Raw genomic sequence first — 24,046 nt, 5'->3', positions numbered from 1 at the left:
AATTTTTGCTGCAACATGGACGGCACTGGAGGAGATAATGCTAAGTGAAATAAGTCAAGCAGAGAAAGACAATTATATGATTTCTCTCATCTATGGAACATAAGAACTAGGAAGATCGGTAGGGGAAGAAAGGGATAAAGAAGGGGGGGTAATCAGAAGGGGGAATCAAACATGAGAGACTATGGACTCTGAGAAACAAACTGAGGGCTTCAGAGGGGAGGGGGGTGGGGGAATGGGATAGACCGGTGATGGGTAGTAAGGAGGGCACGTATTGCACGGTGCACTGGGTATTATACGCAGCTAATGAATCATCGAACTTTACATCGGAAACCAGGGATGTACTGTATGGTGACTAACATAATAAAAAAACATTAAAAAAAAAGAATATAGGGAATTTTTACTGGACATAAAATTCCACTAGTTCACATGAGGCCAAACACTGTTGAAAATTTACTAATCCTTCTTTCTATAGCCTATAAAAAGCAAACCAAGTTAGAATAATAATGGTTTAAGAAATTTCATACATAAACATAACTTACAGAGTTGACAGTATCCAACCATGAAATTATAATCACTGAATCTTTATTTAAACACTGAGGCGCTGAGATTTTAAAACTTGGTATTTAATATTAAATATGACATATTGAATATGGTACAAATTATAAACTATTTTAGGCAGCTAAAGTATAATCTTCAGCCTACAGAGTAGTAAGAATATACTAACTCACATGGCATCTTCATCAACATTACTAAACACTCAATGACAAGACAGACTCACTAAAAATCAGTATCTGTAACACAGACAACCTCAGTGCTAGGCTAGACACACGTAAATGTGGATTCATGTAAAAAGGCAATACATAAAAGGAAATGCAGCTATTTAACAGACATGAATGGGTACCCAACCTCAGAAGCCATGGAACAAATGTAAATTAAAATAATAATGAATAACTTGGAGTGTCACAAATGGGCAAGAAATAATATTAATAAGCCTGACCAGTGTTAATGAGGGTGTTGTGAAATGAGCATTGTCATACGTTGACTTCGGGTGGTGTATATAATCCTTTTGCAAAGGTAATTTGAGGCAAACTGCATTGTAGGCTCTACGGGTATCCACATTTTTTAAATGAAATTTAACTTTATGGAATCTACCCTAAGGAAATAATCTGAAGATTAAAAAATCTTACTTCATGAAGGTATTCCTTATAGTGCTCTTCTACACACACATATCAGCAGAAATGGAAATAGCTCAGTAATGGTTTAGACACGTGTTTCGATACATCATTCCTCTCCGCACACACACATGATGGGATGTTAGGTACCCATTAAAAATGGTCTCTGTAAAACATTTCAATACCTGCTGTCTGTATATACAAAGAACAAAACCTGAAACTGTTTAAATTATGTTAAAACAAGCAAAATATACCTACAAGTTGGAAGAAATCAGTAAGACAGTAATTGTGCTTGTTTCAAAATTTTTTTCAAAACAAAAATCCCATGAGTTTGTATTGCTTGTATAATTGACACATATCAAATGAAATATAATTTTATTATTAAAATCAACATGAGAGGTGCCTGGGTGGCTCAGTCAGTTAAATGTCTGCCTTCAGCTCAGGGCATGATCTCAGGGTCCTAGGATCGAGCCCTGCATTAGGCTCCCTGACTAGTGTGGAGTCTGCTTCTCCCTCTCCCTCTGTGCCCCTCCCTTCCACCCGCTCACGTTCTCTCTCAGTACAATTTGTTTAAAAAATTAAAATTTACATGAAAAGTACTCAATGTTTTTTGATGAGGTGTCTATTAGCAGCAAAAGAGTAGAAAACACGCATCAGTCACTGAAGCTGCACGTGAGCGGTCAAGCAGAAGATGGGAGGATTGTTGTAGCTTGTGAGCAACTCACTTCTCGCCAGTTTCAAACAGATGTGCATAAATGGGATCTTAGGAAACTAAGGAAAACACTAAATTGAACTGAGGAAAATCTGCCCATCATCACTCAACCCACAGTGTTCACGCACAGTCTTCACAATTCAAAAAAATAAACAATAATATATATGCAGGGAAGAAACCAATAGCATTATTTGTACAAAAGCAAGCTGTAGCCCAGTATTCCTATTTATTGACACAGAATAAAGGTAGAACTGTTGGAAGTTCTGAGATGAAATAACCGACCATGTCACTTGGTATCACTAAACTGGTTATTTAGCAGGCAGGGAGAACGAGCATATGGAACTAACGTCTGTTGAGTGGACATCTACATGTGCCAAACGCTTTAACACGCTCTCCTACTAATCCTCAGCGTGACACTGCCAGTAGGTAGTGTGAGTTCTAATTTCCAGGTGAAGAAACCAGCTCACACTCATGTAACATGACCAAGCTTAATTAGCACAATGCCTGGCATACAGTAAGTACTCAATAAATATCTTTGAATGGATGGTAGGTAATACACCCAGTAAATAGAAGTGCCAGGATTGAAAATTAGACCCATCTGGTTACAAAGCCCACACTATTTCCATCACGGTACACTGCCTTCTGCGTGAGATGACACAGAACTGTTTTTAAATGGCTAAGAAAGATCATTGTCAATGTAAACACGGTTAATAAATTCAGGGGCCTTGGGATGCCTGGGTGGCTCAGTCGGTTAAGTATCTGCCTTTGGCTCAGGTCATGACCCCAGGGTCCTGGGATCAAGTCAATCTTAAATAAATAAATAAATAAATTAATTAATTAATTAATTCAGGGGCTTGTGATTTCCTACCTTCATATCAGAATTACTTCAATGCTTGGTAAAGGATGAGAAAAGATAGAAAACACAGAGAAGATCTTCAAGGGTTTTTTTAATTTTCAAATATACATAGTACAGGAAAGTAACACAAGCCATATTAATACATTATATCTGTATGGAACATTTAACTAGTTAATACTATTCTTCCTTTTGTTGTTGAATTCTACCAACTTATTCAAAAAATATTTTTTATGACAACTCCATCAAAAATGTGTCACTTTAATTTTATGAATGCTAGGTTTTACATCTTTTTTCCTCCTTTGCCCCACACACCAAAACAAATTAGGTGAAAATGCTAAAATAAGTAAAACGTGCATGCTTTCTTAGCTGCTTTGCATCCTGTGTTAAAATATTTTACAACTATTAAAGTTGAAAATAATTTTATTGGCTTTCCTATATATAAATCCACATAAGCACACTTATAAAATGTTTTATTAGCTAATACAGCTCTTCTTTTAAAAAAAAATTCTACCAACTTCTTTAAAATATTTCCTACGAAAACATCATTCAAAATGTATTTTAATTTTTATAATGTTAGATGTTAAGTCTCCTTTCCTTCTTTGCCCCATACCTAGGCCCAAACAAATTATTTGAAAATACTGATAAAATGGGGCATGCTTTCTTAGATGTTTTGTATCCTGTATTAAAATATTTTATAATTATAAAAGTTAAAAAATAATTTTATTGGTTTTCTTGAATATAATCTCCCACCTACTATACATGAACTAACCTACAGAATTGAGTTATTTTGTTATCCCAAATGTAGAGGGCCAAGAACATAAGGGAATTACAAAAACTCCAAGATGATTAATTTAAAGTAGATAGATATTAAAATACTACAGATGTGGCATACTCACTATCTCTCAAGCAGAGAAAGAGCATTTATCTTTGCATCTGGTAACATCTTCAAGGTAACTATTTCCCACTTTCAAAGCATTGTTGTTGCATAGGTTTTATATTGGAGGAGATTTATAAAACATCAGTTTCCTCATCCAAAACCAAAAATAAATGAGGATTTAAAAATATGTTATTATAAAAGATGGTGATCAGAAAGATGGTAATCAGAAAGAAAGATGTCCAGTGAGCTACAGGGCTGTCAAGATGAAAAATGCCTTTGCTTCATTCAGGATCCAGGATCTTAAAATCTCATATGATAAATTTAGCTGGATTTTCTTTTCTGATTATGTTTTAACCCCCAAATTCGGTCATGTACCATAGCAAATTTTATTTGACCTGAATGTTAAAAGAAAATCCACTGGATTATAAAGACAGATTAATAACCTGTTGGACTTTGGTTAGGAACTAATCAATAGAAAATACAGATATTATCTGGTTGGGTAAATACATTTCAAGAGATTCAAAACATTACAAAATAAGTTGTTTTTAAAAAACATTTAACTTGAAATGATAAAAAAAAATATTAAAAGCTATTAAAGATCTTTCCCAAGAGCTAATAAAAGCAAAAACAACCTCAAAAGACACATGGTTACACACAAATTTCCTCACAGAGGTAAAGAAGTTGTGATTAGTATCAGGATTTTAAGGAAGTGTCATTTCAGAAACTGCATTACTCTATTCTAAGTGGTCTAAAGAGTTTGAGCTGGTACACGCTGGTACTAGAAAAAATCTGAAGCATCTAGTTGGATACAAAAGGACTTATATATACCTTTTGTTTATTGAATTTCATTGTTCTTTTACAGATATTTTTTCTTTAGAATTTTAAGATGGACATTCATTTATGCAGAATGAAATGATTTAATCATTTAAATAACAAGCTTAATAAGGGTCACATTCAATGGAAAACAATGAAATAATTTACCTTTTAATAATTGGAATAACTCAAAATCATTTTGACCTTCTTTTTAAGGGTCCCTTATTAAAGCTTGTGATTTTTATTCATGTAAATAAGGCAAAGTGATTGTTTTCTACACACTTGTTTGCAACCCCACACTTGTGATGGGCTGTCTTGTTCTCAGTTAACCTTTAACACTCTGTACATACTATTCTGAAATACTGTGGTGAAGTAAGGCCTCCCGTCCTTGAGCAAGACGCTACATAAGGGAGGATTAGCTGTATTAGAAGGGTCTTCCACATCCCAAATTTCCAGCATACTGCAACCAGGCCTAAAAAAAAAAAAAAAAAAAAAAAAAAGACACATATATATCCATATTAAAAATGCATTCATATATACAGGGAAAATATATACATTATAAAGTAGCTCTAGATTTTTAGAGACTATTTTTTTTAAAGATTTATTTATTTGAGAGAGAGAGAGAGAGAGAGACATAGACAGCAAGAGAGAGCATGAGTGGGGAGGAGAGGGAGAAGCAGACTCCCTGATGAGCAAGGAGCCTGATGTGGGGCTCAATCCCAGGACCCTGGGATCATGAACTGAGCTGAAGGCAGATGCTTGATTGAGCCACCCAGGTGCCCTGAGACTAATTAATTTAATTAAGATTTTAAGTATCATTTCAAAAAATGTTAAGTTTAATATTGAAGGATAAAAATGAAGTTAAGTATGTTGCATTTTCATTTTCCACTTACCCAAATAACCAACATATTATTAAACTTAACAGTAAAGGTTCAATATACATTCAGAAATACATATTTAAAAATTTATTTTCAAAATGAAATATAAATAAACACATTTTCTAGGGGGTATCACCATCCAAACATAAGGCCCATGAATAGTAGGAGACAAATTAAAGGAAAGCTAATCTAATTCCTGATCAATTTCATATTTTTGGGCTTCACCGAACTTAGATTAGCATGAAAACATATAGTCCAAAGCAAGGAAGGAAAGCTCTGGTTTGCCAGATTGTTCTCCTCTACCTTTCCTACTTTGGGTGGCTCTATGATTGGACTGACTGGGATACTAGTTCTCACTAGAGAATAACCTTGCATGAGAGGCAGTTAAGGGGAGAAGACAGGCAAAATTGGCTATTACTTTTTAACAGCTATATTGAGGAATCATTCATGTACAATAAAATGCACCCATTTATTAGTAACGTTTGATAAATATGGGCAACTGTGTATAGGTGTGTGAACACCACCATAACCATAATACAGAAAATTCCCGACACTGAAACAAGTTCCCTTGAACCCATTTGCAGTCAGTCCCCTCGCTCAAGCTTAGCCCAGGCAAATACTGATCTTCTTTCTGCAATACAGTTTTGCCTTATCTAGAATATTCCAGATATTTATATTCACTACAGTTTTCATATGTTACTCACATGATAACAGTATCATCCCTTTCCTTCAACTTATATATGTATTTAAAATGTATGTCTTACAGGCGACACATAGATTTTGCTTTTGTATTCTGTCTACCAATCTTTACCTTTTGATTGGAGTGTTTTGTCTCCATTCACATTTGTGATTGCTGATATTATTTGATTTAGCCTTTTTTTTTTCTATTTGTTTCATCTCTTTTTTGATAGTCTGTTTCTCTTTCTTGACTTATGTCAAGCAAAAAGTTTTACTATGTCATCAATTTTACTCACTGGCTTATCCATTCTTTTTTTTTTTTTGCCTTTTTTTTTTTGGTTGCTCTAGATATTAAAACAGGCATCTTCAATGTATCACAATTTATTTAACATTAAACTTGGATTATTTCCAGAAAATCATATATTTTCATTTACTCCCCTTGCTTGTGCTATTGCTGACATATATATATGACTTACATTATAAACGCAAAAATATAATGGTACTATCTTTGCTTTAACTAGTCATAGGGTTTTAAAAGATTTTCAGATAATAAAAAAATATATAGTGATTAATATTTATCCACATTTTTACCACTTCCAGTGCATTTTAATATATCCTGTATATCTGAATTTTGAATTATCATCTGAATGTCAGTTGACTTCTATTATTTATGAAAAGAAGCCAGATGTTTATCATATCATTCTTCTCTTGCTTCTTTCAAGGTCTTCTCTTTTCTCCTTGTTTCTCACCAGTTTGACTATGATGTACTGTGGTGTGGATTTCCTTGGGTTTATCCTCACTGCATTTGTTAAGATTAATTGGATATTTCAGTGAATGGCTTTAAGTGAACAAGAAACTTTTGGCCAACATTTCTTCAGGTATTTTTTTTCTGCCATTTTTCTTTTCTTTCATTCTTCTGGTACTCTATTATACATGGGTTGAACTACTTAATAACACTCAGGTCTCCGTGGCTTTTTATTCTTCTTCAATCTTTTTGATCCCTATTCTTTCGATTGGCTACTTTTTCTTGATTTACCTTCAAGTCATTGATTTTTTTTTCTGTTGTCCTATCAAATCTCTTTAGAACTTTTAAAGAATTTTCATTCATTGATTGTACTTTTCAGTTCTAAAATTTCCATTTTTCCAGGGAGGGTGCTTTTACGTCACTGTTGAGAATCATATCTTGTCCTTTGTTAATATCATGTCTTCCTTTAATTCTTTGAATGTATTTTCCGTAATTCCTTGAGTATAATCATAACAGCAGCTTTGCAGTCTTTCATTTCTCAATCCAACATCTCAACCTATTTGAATCAGTTTCTCTAACTTTTTTTCGGAGTATTGGTCAGACTGTCCCATTTTTTTTACAGGTCTGGTAATTTTGGGTTGGAAACTGAACACTGGAGAAAATACCTGGCAGCAGTGGTCTGAAATCTGTTTTGTTCTTCTGATGACTTATTTCATTGTTTCTGTTCTGGTAGATAATTAACTTGTCTGGATCTCCTGTATTGTGCAGCTGCTATCTCTGCTCAGTTTTTTGAGATTCCAGCTACTTCTTTCTTTTAGCCCTGGGGTTTTCTTTGTGTTTTTATCAGCCAAGGATTTGGGCAGAGTTATATTTGGAAACCCATCTTTTCCACATTTCCCTTGCTTTGGGGGTCTCCCCAGAATTTATAGTTGCTTTGTTATCCCTTATTTCTGACCTGACACCTTGAACCAGTGATGATTCTGCTTTCTGCTTCCTAGGGTGTGTGCAGGTTGGGAAATGTACATGGTCAAAGGCACAGGGAATTTGCAAATCTCACCAGGAGTTCTCTTTCAAGGATAGACACCTTGAGTGGCTTAGTTGTTTAAGCACCCAACTCTTGGTTTAAGCTCAGGTCATGATCGCAGGGTCATGAGTTCAAACCCCATGTCGGGCTCTGCGTTCAGGGCAGAGTCTCCTTGAGATTCTCTCCCTCTCCTCTCTCGTTCCCCCTCTGCCCCTACCCTTGCTCATGCTCTCTCTAAAATAAATAAAATCTTTAAAAAAATAAAAATAAATAAAAAGGATAGACATCTTGTTCTAGTTTTCACCTGCCCTTTTCCCAAGTTCCCAGGGCTTTCCCACAGGCTTGTATAGAATAGGTTTTAGGCAGAATTTATATTCAGAGTTTAGATTTTGGTTTTTCTATAGTGCTCTTGCTTCTAAAACATCCCCTTCAAATATCCAGCTGCTTTGCTACTCACAGCTCATCTGTCACCATTTGTCCCCTAAAACCAGAATGCTGTGATTTTCTGCTATATTAAAAGCAGGGAGGGGATGGTTTAGGAAGTGCTCTCAGGCAAGAAGGTCACAAATTCAGAGGAGTTTCAAGAGCAAATGTTTCTCAAGTTTCTCCCTGCTTTTGTGTGATTTCCCAGAGACTTCATGCAGTTGTTTTTAATACCATTAAACCTAACTTTGGATGCATCCTGTTAATTGAAGTATATGCATATTGGGACTATGTCCTTGCTTTAAGTAGTGCCATGGTAACTCTTAAGACACGGTTCTAATTCACATGAGTCTCAATTAACATGACACTGAGCTCCATGGAACCATGCAAAGCAAAACATCCTTTTGACATGCTCAAGTTTCAGCTAATATAGTACCATGCAAAGTGAAGAGTGCCTGCGTTTTCACCCAGTTCTTGTAACTGTAATCTCTGGGAGCAACAAATCAACCCCTTCTTGCCAATAGTAACTGAACTCCCTCCAAAACTGGTTTCTTATGGGTCCTATGTTCAATTTGTATGGGCCTGCAACAGACCAATAACTCCTAAATTCAGTTTTTCCAAGCTATAAAATCCAATTAGCACTTTTCATTATTTTCTCTTAATGTCACATAAGCTTGGGCCTTTAGGTAAGGAGTATGTAATACTTAATAGAATAGAGTTGTGAAGAAAAACAGAAGTGGCCAATTTTACAAAAAGAATTGTCATGAGAGAAAATTTGCTATTCCTTCTTTAGAACTTATTCCTGATGTCTCTGAAGGCTATCAGTGATAGCTGTACAATATTTTTCTAACTCCTAATATTTTAGAAGACGTCTTCTCTGCATAAATATTTACTTGTATAGAGTAACTTTTTATTAGGGTACAATTACAGAAGTAAACACACACAGATCTTAGTGTACAGTTCCATGAGTTTTGATAAATGCATACACTTATATAAAAAACATGTCAGTCAAGATAATGAACACTGTCATTATTCTAAGAAAAAGAAAAAAGTTCTTGAATCTCTTTCCAGGTGATCTTTCCACCACCACCTCTACCCCTGCTCCACCATAGCCAATCACTATTCTGATTTCTGTTCCCATCAGTCTTGCATATTTTGAACTTCACAGAACTGAATCACATAGAATGTACTCTTGTGTGTTTTGCTTCTCTCATTCAGCATGTTTCTGTGATTCATCAGTTTTTAGATCAGCAACATTGTTGGAAACACCTCTTTTTGCATTCAAGTAAAAAAAAATCATTTTTTAATTTCCTTTTTGGTTTTTTTCTTTGACCCATAAGTTATCTATAAGTTTACTGCCTAATTTCCAAATACGGATGGATTTACCAGATATCTATATTTAGTAGATTTATAATATTTAATTTTTAATTTAATTCTGTATGATTTCAAATCTTTTAAACATACTGAAGCCATTTTTATGGTCCAGTGTGCTTTCCCTTGGTGAAAATTCCATGTGTCCTTTAAAAGATTGTGTACTCTGCACAATGTATTTTCCGGTACTGTTCTGTAAGAGTAATTAGGTCAGGTTACTTGATACTGTTTGATGTTTCTATCTTTTAATCCTTACACTCTTTTAGCCTAATTTTCTCAGTAGTGAAAGGAAAGTTAAAATTTTCAACTAACATTGAAAATTTGCTTATTTTTTCTTTATACTCTCCACATTTTTACTTTGTGCACTTTGAAGCTCTGTTTAGAGATACACATTTTAGAACTGTTATATATTTTAATGAATTAATCCTTTTGTCATTATAAAATGTCCATCTTTATTTGTGGTAATATGCCTTGTGTTGAAGTCTACTTTGTCTTATTAAATTTTAAATTAATGTGATGTGCACAGACATCAACATTATGATGTTCCTGTTTCTTCTTTTACAAGATCCCATTTCTTCCTAGATATATTAGGTATTAAAATTAGATATTAAAATAAGCCACTAAAACTTATGTACCTCACTTTCCCAAAATGTTCTATGGTCTAACTCTTAATTATCCATGTGAGAAATGAAAATTCTTAATGTTAGACTTAATACTACTAAGAACCTCTTAAGTCAAGGAGTCTTAAAAAGGGCCTCAAGATATCCATTAACCATTTTAGAATTCTGTGATTTTTAGAAATTCAAAATTCAGAAATTCAAAATTATACTTAGGAATGTTTTACTATGTCTTCTTATCTAAAACTTTTCTCGTCGTATTAATTCAGTGTTTTCCAGTTACAGTAAAATAATGCTAATGTCTCACACTGCTGTAAATTCAAACCTGTATTTCATACATCTAATAAAAATTCTCATAAAAATTTGAAAAATTATGAAGGAAAGCAACATTTAAGATGTTAAATTAAAATGAAAAAATCTGGAAGTTAATACACACTATAATTTCTTGAAATTAGATTCTACTTAAATGATACTTACTTTCCTACATGAAATAATTTTAAATAAAATACCACGATAATATTTTAATGGAATTTATTTAGAATAAAAATTCCTAAAGAATCACAACCACTGTAATAAAGTAAAATGATTGTTGCGTAAAGATATCCCATATCATATAGCACAGGGCTCATACTCACTTAGTTCTCACGACGCACCATGCCTCTTCTAAAACGTAATAATTCACATGTAACTCCAACAATTTATCTCTCACTTCTTTTGCAGATTTTCGACTGTATGTGGAATAAACTATTTTTGTCCGGGCCCTTTACATTCAAAACACAAGTTAAAAAAATTTTTAATAAGTTATAATAGAATGGACTAAAGAAATTTTGCTAGCAAGCTAAAATCCCAACAGTCACTGGCTGGAGCACCCATATATATGACCTCAAGCAGCATGAATTGTTTTGGGGATGGCATAGATTATTTTTGGATAACAGCGTCCACATTCCTACTTACATTTTGCATGTGCTAAAACTTACAGTGGTCTGAATTTTGTAGGTACTGCGTGTTAGCGTTTACCGGAAAAGACAGACATAAACTGGTTTAGACTCTAGACCTGGGTAGCAGGATAATAGTTCAGGATATAAATTTGCTTTGCATATGCATAAAATAATTAATCTGCTCATAGAACATATTCAGAGAGAGGGGAACAGAGTGAGAACAGATTTTGGATAGATAATTTCACCTACTGAAATTATCCGAAAAGCATACGAATTGAAGTTGAAATGTAGTAAATCATACATTCAGACAGAGGGCTTCTCGTGTAGCAGTCAGGAAGCTTGACAAACAGGATGAGTCACCAAAATATGGTACAACAGACAATCTGGCCCTAAATAGAGGAGTTTTTATGAAATCCTGAATAATTACCATTTATGAACTGTATATTTCTTTAAACTTATTTTACTTAAAATTCAGTTAGTTAACATATAGTGTATCATCAGTTTCAGATGTAGATTGCGGTTATTCATCCGTTGCATATAACACTCAGCGCTCAGTACATCATGTGCCCTCCTTAATGCCCGTCACGCCGTTACCCATCCTCCGACCAGCATTGGACATTTCTCAAAATTTCAAGCATATAGGATGTGCAGTGTCCACAACCAGACATAAAACTTTAAATGATTTAAAATTTTGCCTCTAATAATAGGTCAAAGATGCATTAACAGGAAAAGGTTACCCTGACAATTACTAAAATGATCAAAATAATTTTTGAAGTTAGTTATTTAAGGAAAACAAAACTCTCACACCTTAATGAAAACCAGAGTTCTCATACCTAGCTAGCAAAAAAACACCCTAAATTTTCATAAAAGCATGTAATATAGCAAATTTCATACACTTTTTTTATCTGTTAGAAAAGGCTATAGGCCATTTGCTGCAACATGGACGGCACTGGAGGAGATAATGCTAAGTGAAATAAGTCAAGCAGAGAAAGACAATCATCATATGATTTCTCTCATCTATGGAACATAAGAACTAGGAAGATCGGTAGGGGAAGAAAGGGATAAAGAAAGGGGGGGTAATCAGAAGGGGGAATGAAGCATGAGAGACTATGGACTATGAGAAACAAACTGAGGGCCTCAGAGGGGAGGGGGGTGGGGGAATGGGATAGACTGGTGATGGGTAGTAAGGAGGGCACGTATTGCATGGTGCACTGGGTGTTATACGCAACTAATGAATCATCGAGCCTTACATCGGAAACCAGGGATGTACTGTATGGTGACTAACATAATAAAAAAACATTAAAATTTAAAAAAATAAAATAAAAAGAAAAGTTATAGGCCACCGGTAAGATGGAGAATGGTTTCTTAAATCAGGCAGAGGGGCTTGTGGGGTTCAGAGCAGGGGCTGGCAAACTCTGGCCATAGGCCAGATCCAGCCCATCTCCTAGTACTGGTACTTAGCAGTTCTATGGAACAAACAGACACACACAGGTTAGTCATGAATACATGACATTTTCACTTTGAAAAAAATTTTTTTTTCATTTTTCAGAGGTTTATTAAGCTTCCTTTAGAGTCAACAGGTACATATTATAATTTCTGGAAGGTTATTATACATTTTTAAACTTCCAGCATGAATATGAAGATGAGTGTGTGTGTGCATATGTAAAATTTTCCCTATTCCTAAGAGTCAAATATGAGTTGTAAGCATGTCTGGTTGAAACTTTCAGTTGCCAACCTCAAGTCTGCATCCTCGTAATGTGGGTGATTCACAATGGGGTGAAGGGTAGACAGCTTGACACTGGCCATCGTAGGCATGGCACCTGCAAAAACAGCATCTGAAAAACAAGGATTTATTCCTTAATGACAGTTTAAACAAAACCAAAGATCATTACTTAGCTGTAATATCTGAACTCAAATTAAGAAAGATGAAACACATTTAAATGATAACCACCGGCATTATTCTTTTTTCTTTGCTCAATATTGTCTACTATGATAACAGCCGACTTTGTTATCGCTGTGCCAGGAACTGTGTTAAATAAGTTTACTAGGATTAAACAACTCAATTTGCACAACGTCATGAAGTGGGTTCTGTGTTATTCTAATTTGTAAATAAGGAAACTGAGAGCCAACAAAGGTAAGCGACTTGCCCAAGACTACACGCCTAGGTGGCACCAGAGCCCTCCCTCAGCCACTTCACTACAACTTCTTGCCACGTTCAAGCACAATGTAAAAGACAATACTACAAAAACACACAGGACCAGAAAGAATTATAAAACTTTATATCTTGTTCTGATAATTTAAAATGCCAAGAACTGAGAGACTGTTACAAAGGACAAGTCTCACACTACATCTTTTAAGGCAAAACTGTGAACTGTAGTTTCTTGGAAGACAAAAATATTTACTTACCTCCTGGCGCTTCTGTATAATAAATTATTATATAGTTTTAAAGGATATTATCATTTTTAATCAGCATAATAAAATCACTAATAAGAACAAGGCGTGTCATTCAAAGCTACTGCAGATAACTGAATGTTTACTTGCAAATATAACTAAGTATTCTAAATGTAACTTTAAATGAAAATCTCTACATGACTTAATTTCAAAAATATGTCAATCAATGTAGAAATGTATATTTATTATCACAAGATTCAAAAATTAATGATGGAAAGCTCTTAGGCTAGAGCAGTGGTTCTCAACCAGACATGATTTTATTTCCTAGGGATAGATATGGTCAATTTCGGGAGACATGTTTGATTGGCACACTGTGGGGGAGAGAGGTGCTACTGGCAACCTGTGGGGAGAGGGAAGGAATGCTGCTAAATATTCTTCAATGCACAGGCCAGCCCCTAATGTCAATAGTGCCAAGGCTGAGAAAATGTAGGCTAGAGGGACCCGAAGCCCAGGGCCACAGTTATCGGGAAGAAAGCAGGTGGGTCTGTCCAGCAAGAGCTGGAATCTCTGAAGACAAATCATCTATGGCAGAGAAAGGAGGAGAAATACTCTGCACAGTCTTCACTTTTGATGGGGAGGTAAATATGAACAAGATGGGGAAAGGCTGGGATACTTTCCTTTATGTTCACTGAAGTCTCCACATACACTCTACTATATGAATTAGAAAAAAGTATCCCTTCTGACTTGACAAAAGTCTCACTAATACATGACTTGGTAAGTAGACCATGGGCTGGATTTCATTCTTTTGCATGTTGCTGTCCAGTTTTCCATATACCATTTTTTGAAGAGACTGTCTTTTTTCCATTGAATATTCTTTCCTGCTTTGTCGAAGATTAGTTGACCATATAGTTGTGGGTCCATTTCTGGGTTTTCTGTTCTGTTCCATTGATCTATGTGTCTATTTTTATATACTTTTTTAAAAAAGATTTTATTTCTTTATTTGAGAGAATGAGTGAGAGAGCACAAGCAAGGGGAGCGGCCTCCCCACTGAGCAGGGAGCCTGATGTGGGGCTTGATTCCAGGACCCTGGGATCATGACCTGAGCCAAAGGCAAATGCTTAACCAACCGAGCCACCCAGCCGCCTCCATCATGCTGCTTTTAATAAACATGTGGTAACCATGAGAAAACTCATAATAAAAGGATGAAAAAGATTTATATGAAAATCAAAGAAGAGGTGGCTAAAACTGAGGTAGGAGTTCGTGGGAGTCGTCTTAGGATAAGCTGCCAAATGCAGGCCCTCTCTGTCAGGAACCCAAGACAAACACTCTAGAACAAAGACAGACCCAAGAAAATATTTTAAAAGTTGGTATCTCATAAAGTTTGGGGAAAATAACTAACTGGCAAGGGGTAAAGGAGAGTAAAAGGAGTACCTACACCTTATATTCCTATAAGGAAAAATTCACTAGAGGATTAATTTTAAAATTCTGATTAAACCGGTCTGGCAGCTGCAAGTGATGAGGTACTGTCACCTCTGAAAACCTGATGACTGAGTTGAAGCTTATGAAACTTTACCTTAACAATGGCTAATTAATAAAATGGTGACTATCAAATAAACAAACGAGAAAATCGCCCGAAGGAGTCACAGGATCAATTTAAATAAGCCACAATGAAGAACTTGTGTCACAGAAAATTACTAAATTTCAAAAACAATCTTAGACAAGATTATGGATTACTTAAAGAAAATAGTGTGGAATATACTCATTCTCTGGAAAGATTTTTTAAAAATGAAATCAATATCTCTGCTTGAGGTGGTTTTAGAAAAAGATAGGAAGGAAAAAAGGTAAGCTAAAAATGATATTTTAGAGTATTTACAAGTAGGATTTATACTCATCTCTTTGAAATGATTTAGTGAAGAAAACAGAGTATCTGAGGTCTTAACCCTTCTGTGTGCAAATGGTTTTACAGAGTTGGATGAGACAGTGAGCACTGACTGAAGTGATAGAAGCAGTGTTGACCTCCCCATGGTCAAAAGTATCTTCTCCAGTGGTCTGTTCACAAGCTATGAAATATTATTGAAATTTTTATTTTTGTCATTGTTAGGGTTAAAACACAATAATGATCTCAGCGTTATAGTACATAACTATGAACAATCATTAATTCTTCATGCTAATTAAAAATCTTGAGTTATCTAAGCGGCATCTAAAGAGGGCACAAAATTGCTTTTTGAAAAGTTTCGACCTGGTGGACACTGCAAGTAGCATGCTCAAAATCTGTGAGTGAATAAACGACTCTGTGTGTGTCTGTTTCTACATGTCTGTATATAACCAGCTATACATAGAACGAAAGGGCCACATACCTGGTCTGGTATTATATTTGATCCATTGTATCAGTTCTTCCTGGGGCAAATTATTAAATTCTCCTATTATGTTCCACTGATTATGGAGGTTTGCACAACCTTGTATTGACATCACTGTTAGAATGCCAAAGATAACATTCTCAAAGCGAACTCTGCAAAAAAGCCAGCCAAAGAGCTGAAATGAAAGAAACCATTTATTTTTAATTCTTATATGAAGAGTGCTATAGGGCCAATAATAAACTCTCACCTTGCTACTTAAACCAAGGTGGATTATCATTTGATACTGTCAATGCACTAAATAATATACAGAACTATGGTCACCTATTGTTTAAAAATAGACATATTTTAGAATTATAGGGCCTACTAAAAATGGAACTTTCTTTCTCCTCAAAAGAATAAAGGAAGAAACACACCTCATCCTTCTAGTAACTGATTTACTACCAAGGATTAAGATTAGCAAATCAAAAAAATGTTAACCTAGAATTAACTCCTATTATATCTGGTTTTAATGGACATCTAAAGTAATTATGGAAACCCCACTAGATTTATTTTATTATTTTTTTAATAATAATTTTTTATCCCACTAGCTTTAACACATATATTCCTCTCAGGAAAACAAGCATTATGATAGTCTAACACAAGACTCATCGTCAAAACTAAGTAAGATGTTTCTGTAAGTCCCAAAATTCTATCTTCTTTGTCTGGCTCTTGTGTATATAACGGTAAGAGAACCCCAGAACTGACCACTTTTCTAAGGGGTTCTCTGATCCAAGCAGAACAATACTAGAGCGATCACCCTGCGTCTATTCTAGCATTAGAAGAACACTTGAGCATCGTTTTGATGGGCCAAGAAACTCTTGCACAGACCTGAACTCCAAAGACCTATGTCTGTGGATAGAATACCAACACAGGGGAAAGTCGCAAGTGAGTCATACAACATCAGTTAAAATCTAGGAATAATCTTCAAAGCTACTTGAAATTGCTCTTCTTATTCATGGTTAATCATGAAATAAACTTTTAAATCATTTAAACCAAGTGTTTTTATATTTTGGATTACTCAGCAAAGCCATGGTAACTACAGTGCTGCTGTTCTAGTTACTATAGTGTAGTGACACAAAAGTGAATACCTACCCGTCGAGAGCATATCAAGGAAGCCATAACACACATGTGAGGTGTTAAAAACAACTTCAGCCTCATGATTAAAATGGCAAGGACAGTGAATGCTAACAGTTGTAAGGTGTGAAAAATCAACTGTAAAAACAAAACAAAATGATATTTTCACTTTATATATTTTTAAGTTAATAAATATAATGTATATTAAAACTACTATTAGGACAAGGATCATTTAATTTAGTAATAAGTCTGGTAATATTTATTCATTCATTCATTCAACAAAGATTTAGCAAATGTGTGCTATAGACCATGTACTGTTCTGGGGGCTTTGGATACAACAGTGAACGTAACAACAGTGAGCAATTTCTGCCCTTGTGAGGCTTACATTTTAGAACATTTAGAAAAGAGACACAAAAATGTCATGTCAGGCAAATGAATCCATTATATAGTCTCTTAGAAATTGAAGGAAGTGGAACAGGGAAAGGAGACTGGGAGTGCAGGGTGTGGTGTGAGGCCACAGGCAAGAGCCATTGCAATCGCAAGGAGGACAATCAGGAAGGGCCTCACTGAAGAGGTGGCATTTGAACAGGACCCACACAAGGTGAGGAAGGGAGCCACAGAGACATATAAATACGGAATGCAACAAAAATCGTAGAAAACATAATCTAGATTATTTTTAAAGTAATGAAATTATATATATAAATATTTGTACTGATTAGTAGGATACCCATTTTTATTAAGATGGGGTTCCACTGAGCAAAGTTTTCAGACAAAACTTTTCTAACAGACATATTCATAAACTATCAACCAATTCTTCGCTAGAAAAATAAAATAGACAAGGAATTAATGCAACCAAAATTAAGTGGCAACTAAATAAATATTTATGTTCTAACTCACTGATATTCAAACAAATTAAACATTAAATATAATAAGATATTTCATCTATAAAATGGATAAATATTAAATTAATACTGGGTGTTAAAGAAGATGCCTTGAAACATACAATGAAATAATTGGTACATTTCTGTAATTTAGCATTATTTCTCAAGGTGCTACAAAAGAGCCAACCCCTTTGACTTAAATTTCCATTCTAATTTAAGGGAATAATTGAAACCAAGAAATGCTTGTACAAAGATGATCACTGAAGTGAATTTTTATCAGCAAAAATAGAAACAACCTATATGACCAATATAGAGGAATAAGTAAATTACCACATTTCCCACATGTATACAGCCATTAAAAGATTACATGTTAGCAGATAATTTAATGGCATGGAAAGCTTTCAATGTGTATAATTATGTACATACAAAATATTAATTTTGTGAAATCGTCTATGTGTATATATACATGCATGGGTGGGGTAGGGGGGGTGGAGAAGGCTACAAAAATACGTACCTAAAAAGTTAACAGAGGTTACTTCCAAATGGTGATTTTTCTGAATTTTCTAACACTTTTTAAATGTGCTATTTTAGAATCAGAAATACATAATTTATGTTTAAAACAGAATGCAAAGCTGTGTTTTTTCCTTTTAAGATGCTTAAAAATGGAATTTGTTAATTTTTTCACAATTCTTGAATCCAAAGCTGGAATGTGGAAGATTTATTTCAAAATCAATCCTTCGTTTTTCTTGAGTCAAACTCCTCTTTGGACAAAGTTGGGGACATGTTGTGGAGGAAACAAAAGGCATCAACATGCTTCACACCCAAACAGGTCTTTTTGTTTAGGACCATTAAATCACACATTGGTAGATTTCATGGGCCATCTTCTTTAACCATCTATCCAAAACAGGGATCTTGTCTGTAAATCTATGAACTGGCTATTCACTAATTCCTGAAAAGGAATATGCCATAGGAGTGCCTGTTATAATTATGGATAAGCTGTAAATGTTAGACAATCTTTTCTAAAACTGAACCAATGTCTCCCCATAATTTCTACACTTCTGCAACTCACAAAATTAGTCTAACCCAATTGCACATGAAAGTTCTCTATTAGCCAAGTACTGTAATCATGACTTTGCACTAATCCCACCTTCACCCTTAGAAAACTTTCTGTTTTTAAGCTAAATATTCAGAAGCTTGGATCATTAGTTCTGTGGTGTCATAATTCTGGTTGCCTTGCTCTGGACATGGTACAGATTGCCCATGTTTTGTTAAAACGTGGCCTCTAAAAACAGACTACCATAGACGTGGTCTAATTCATACAAGTGTACATCTGACTTTTCCTAATATGCCTTCCTTTGGTTATTCTGAGCCACAAGATGAGACTATCATCGTCTCTCCGGAATCCCATTACTTGTACTCTACCTTTTTTTCCCCATCACTTCTACGTTAGCACCAACTTCTCATATAACAAGAATGAAATCCAAAGTAATAATTCTTCTTGACTTTCCCCTATCATCTAATGGCTGAAAGGACTCTGTTTTCATATGGAGACTGAGAGATGCCCCCCATTTTCTTATCTTCCCTGCATAACGTTTTTGTGGGGGAATGACACGGAACGACCACTCCCAATGGCACCGCTTCAGTTTGTTTGCTATTGTTATCCACATGCTCTGACTACTCTTCCACTCACAGGCCACTGACTTTCCATGGAGCTCTCTTGCCATAGTTATTTATCTTCTCTTCTATCAAGTAGTTTTCTTTTTAACTACCAAGTAGGAGACAGAAGGCTACAATCCAAAAGCACAGTCCAAAGTTGTGTACTATATGTACCCTCCTGTCCATTTGTTAGTACCTCTTTCCACATAAAAATTACTAGGACAATCCTCACAACGTCTTTTAGAGGCTGGAAGCAAGGAAAGAAGAGCAGCTCAGGAAACTGTTCACTACTCCCCCCTGGAATAAGTGAGTCCAACTGGGTAGACTGTAAGGTAGCAGCTCTCAAGCATAAAGAAAACAAAGACTAAGTGCAGAAAACCAGTCCAAATGGCAGACTGTCCCTGTCAAAACTACCTCCCACAACAGTGGTGAAGACATCTTGAGAATATGGTGGAGATACCCTTCACTGGCATGGTTCACAGAAGGCACAGTATCAACTGGAGCTCCTGAGGTCTTGGTCCAGAAGGCACACAAATTTAAAAGTGGGCATTTCATCAGAAAGAACAATTACCCAACATTTGCAGCAACATGGACGGGACCAGAGGAGATTATGTTAAGTGAAATAAGTCAAGCAGAGAAAGACAATTATCATATGGTTTCACTCATTTATAGAACATAAGAAATAGCAGGAAGATTGGTAGGAGAAGGAAGGGAAGAATGAAGGGGGGGTAAACAGAAGGGGGAATGAACCATGAGAGACTATGGACTCTGGGAAAAAAACTGAGGGCTTCAGAGGGGTGGGGGACTGTTGATAGGTATTAAGGAGGGCACATATTGCATGGTGCACTGGGTGTCATATGCAAATAATGAATCATAGAACACTACATCAAAAACTAAGGATATACTGTATGGTGGCTAACATAATAAAAAATTATTATTAAAAAATTTAATAAATTTTTAAAAAGTGGGCATTTACACAGTGTTTGACTTAATACTAGGCATTATTGTACGTATCTTATATGTAACTCATTTAGTCCCATCACTACCATATGAGACACGTATTGTTGTTCCTGTTGTTTTGGTTGTTCCCAAAAAGATGTAATGTAACTTGCCTACGATCATACAGCCAGTAAGTGGAAGAGCAGGGATCTGGGGCCAGCCAGCTCCCGAGTCTGTGTCTTTAACCACTACACTACGCTTCCTCTCCAGACAATAAACTATTCAACCACATGGTTCTATCAGTCTGAGAATGTGGAAGTGTACAGACCCCCAACATATATCACTTAATCCATTTTTCAAAAGAAGTAATTCCCCCAAACTCTGATTACCTTTTAAAAAGCCATCCTCTTTACTGCCAACAGGACAAAAATATCTACAACCCAGATCTGATTATGCCCTCCCTTGCTTAGCAACAAAGCCCAGGATAGAGTCCAGCTTCTTTCCATATGAAGTCACCATAGTCTGAACCTGTGTCATTTTCTGCTACTTCTTGCCTTTTCAATGCATCAGCAATCCTGATTTGCCTGTAGCTCTGAACATAATGTATTACCTTCTTTGTATATGCACACGCTTTGACTTTGTTAAACTCCTCCTCTAAGGTCATTTTTAAAAAAATGTGTCCTTAACTACCCCATCTCCTTCACACAGATGTAATCACTTTTTCTGCACTTTTCTACCTACTTCCTTTGTCAAGGCACATATAAGTATCTGTTAATGTTGCTTGTCTTCCTCCACTACACATTAAAGTCCACAAAAGCAGGGACCTGGTGTACAACAGGCACATAATAAAGATTGAACTGATTAGTATACAGAATAGAAAAAAACTAAAACAGGCAAAATAAGGATAAATGGAGAAATAAAAGACAATAAGAAAGCAAAGTTAATGTGAGAAAAGAGGGCAGAAAATGAAGGAATACTGTGTTTCTAAAAAGCAGTGGGTTTAAAATAAATAAATAAAAAGCAGTGGGTTTTAAATACCATATGATAAAATATGAAGTATGAATGTGCACTGCTAAGTAAAACTGGGCAATGTGACAGGACTGATTTGCACAAGTGCAGTTCCGTTAGGTGGCAGCGTGTGGTGAATGATTCACAGCATGGACTCTGCAGCTACATGGCCTAGGTTCATAGGCCTTGGTTCCACAGAGCTAAGGTCCCTTCAGCTTTGTCACCCTATGTTACTCGACTTCTCCGTGCCACGGTTTTCTTTCATCTGTAAAATTTACAAAATAACCGTACTTACCTCAACGGGTTGTTGTGCGAATGAAATTATAACTGTATGTACATCCCTTCCCCAAATGCCCTGCACACAGGAAGCAGTAAGTGCTGACTACCGCCTTGAAGGCACTGGAAGTGGCCTGCTAGCGTCAAAGGCAAGCTTTACTAGAAATTCGTGGCAGACCTGAGGAAAACGCTTCCATTTCTGTGGGTCTCTATTCCGTGGTCAAGACCGCTTTGCTTTTCTTCTTAGACATGTAGCTAGACTGCATTTCCCAGGTCCCTGCAGTCAGGTGTGGCCGTGTGCCTGAGCCCCGGCTGAGGACTGGAAGGTCACATTTCCATCTCCAGGCCTGGCCCTTACAGAAGCTCCGGTGCGTGATCTCCCCTGTTCTCTCTCCTTTGCTGCCTTGATGCAGATAAGCACATGGACCTCAGAAGCTACAATCTGCAGATGGCTGAGCTATAAATGGAAGGAGTCTGGGTTCCTCAATCAGTTTGTTGGGAGGACCACTCACTAACCAGGAACTCCTGGTTTTAACTTTATGTGAGCAAAGAATCAACCTTAACTGAGTTAGTCAGCGTTTGTCTCTGTTGACAGCTACTTTCATCTAATTAACATAATTTTCTTATTTGCAAAATGGGAATCATAATAGAATTAAAACAGCACAGTACATGGCACATAGTAACTATTAAAAAATATTTATCATTATAGGCTGTTTTTATTAGGTCCAAATTCAGTTGCCCTCTCCTGTAAATTTGATCCTTAAGACTCAAAGTGCTATTACTTAGGAAATCATATTTCCAGCCCCTGCTGAGCTTTCTCTTCATATGCCACAAAATAATTTAGCACCATATAAAATGTTGTCTTATTTGTTTCTTGTCTCTGTTGAAAAATTATCTGAGGGCAGAACTGCTATACCATCTTCTGTATCCTATAACACTCTAAGATTGTAATTGATTGACCATCAAGTCTGGGTGTGGCCGAAGACCACCAGTCACAGGGCCACGGATGTCTGCCCTGATGGGCTGAAGCTGACTGCCTCAGTGGGCTAGGAATTAATGCTTTTATTGTTGAACGAATAAAAGAATGAATGAATAAATGAAAGTAATTTAATTATGCTCCGTGGTCATAAATGAACCTTCTGTTTTTCAGAAACCCTTACTACTATTCAAAAAAGCAGATGAAAACATGGGAAGGATCAGCATTTATTACCAAAGCTGAACCACTGCTGACAGTGCATAAGCAGCAAGGCGGTACCTTTATGAATTATCTTTGAACTAGAATTTAATACACAAATACAGCAAAGATTAAAATGAAAGCTTTACCTCACCATGTTCAAGGAGCTGTTTTCTGGAATAAAAAACATTCTCTATTTACTGAATGTCCATTACGATCACATATACATAAACTTCATTTATTTGTTCTTAGGTTTAAAAATTTTGATTCTCTCTAAACTACTCAGTACAATAAAAAATATCAGATAATATCACTAAAAATTATAGCAATTTGAAAAGCATAATTTACAGTCATCCTATGTGAAGTATATAAAAAAGCCAGGCTTTGATTAAGATGAAACAGGTTTTACTGATTGCTGGAGATTGTACCTCTAGAAGGATTTAAAGAAAAATACTTTCTATTAAATATTCAACCATGTACAGTATATACACAGCTTTAGATAAGTACTGCTAGACTTGTAAGTTGCTTTCATTTTTTAAGACTCTAAGTACCACAAACATCCTTGCACGTAAAACTCTGAGCATCCTTGAGCATTTCTCAAGGATACATTTCTAGAAGAAAAGTGATGGGTAAAGCATATAAGTATTTTTCGTTCTACAAAAGTTTATGGGCCTACTGAGCTCTAGGCACTGTGCAGTGAACACAGCCTGAATAGTGTCAATGTTGTTCTTCTCCTCTTAGCCTGCATGCTAGACTCGTACAAGAGGTATGGACTGCCTGTTTCATTGTTCCATTGAGAAGATGGAAGACTTTGGTTTTACATGCAGAGGCTTTCTTCTAATATGCATTTTGGGGTTAGAGAGAAAAGTAACACAGTTCAAGTAAGACACTAAGAGGTAAGGAAGTTCAAGGGCACACATATATCCAGAGATTTTTTTTTTAAAAGCCTGATCAGGGGGGCGCCTGGGTGGCACAGTGGTTAAGCATCTGCCTTCAGCTCAGGGCGTGATCCCAGTGTTGTGGGATCGAGCCCCACATCGGGCTCCTCTGCTAGGAGCCTGCTTCTTCCTCTCCCACTCCCCCTGCTTGTGTTCCCTCTCTTGCTGGCTGTCTCTATCTCTGTCAAATAAATAAATAAAATCTTAAA

At 35.9% G+C, this 24,046-nt stretch overlaps 1 protein-coding gene across 1 annotated transcript in view; it reads right to left on the bottom strand.

Annotated features, from left to right (window-relative positions):
* Window positions 1-2,831: 2,831 nt before the first annotated feature.
* DPY19L2 (dpy-19 like 2) overlaps window positions 2,832-24,046 on the bottom strand; it is an 83,835-nt gene continuing 62,620 nt past the window's right edge. The window contains exons 17-22 of the mRNA XM_040644110.1: window positions 23,049-23,073; window positions 16,984-17,103; window positions 15,853-16,027; window positions 12,840-12,939; window positions 10,802-10,927; window positions 2,832-4,902 (exon numbers count right to left, since the gene is read on the bottom strand). Coding sequence (XP_040500044.1) covers window positions 4,752-4,902; window positions 10,802-10,927; window positions 12,840-12,939; window positions 15,853-16,027; window positions 16,984-17,103; window positions 23,049-23,073 — 697 coding nt within the window. The 3' untranslated portion in view covers window positions 2,832-4,751. The remainder of the gene's footprint in view (window positions 4,903-10,801; window positions 10,928-12,839; window positions 12,940-15,852; window positions 16,028-16,983; window positions 17,104-23,048; window positions 23,074-24,046) is intronic.

Source organism: Ursus maritimus, unplaced genomic scaffold (assembly GCF_017311325.1).
Source record: "Ursus maritimus isolate PB19 unplaced genomic scaffold, ASM1731132v1 scaffold_3, whole genome shotgun sequence".
In the NCBI taxonomy this organism is placed as follows: Eukaryota; Metazoa; Chordata; class Mammalia; order Carnivora; family Ursidae; genus Ursus; species Ursus maritimus.
Note: the sequence above shows the minus strand (reverse complement) of the source record. Positions and strands in the feature narration are given on the sequence as shown.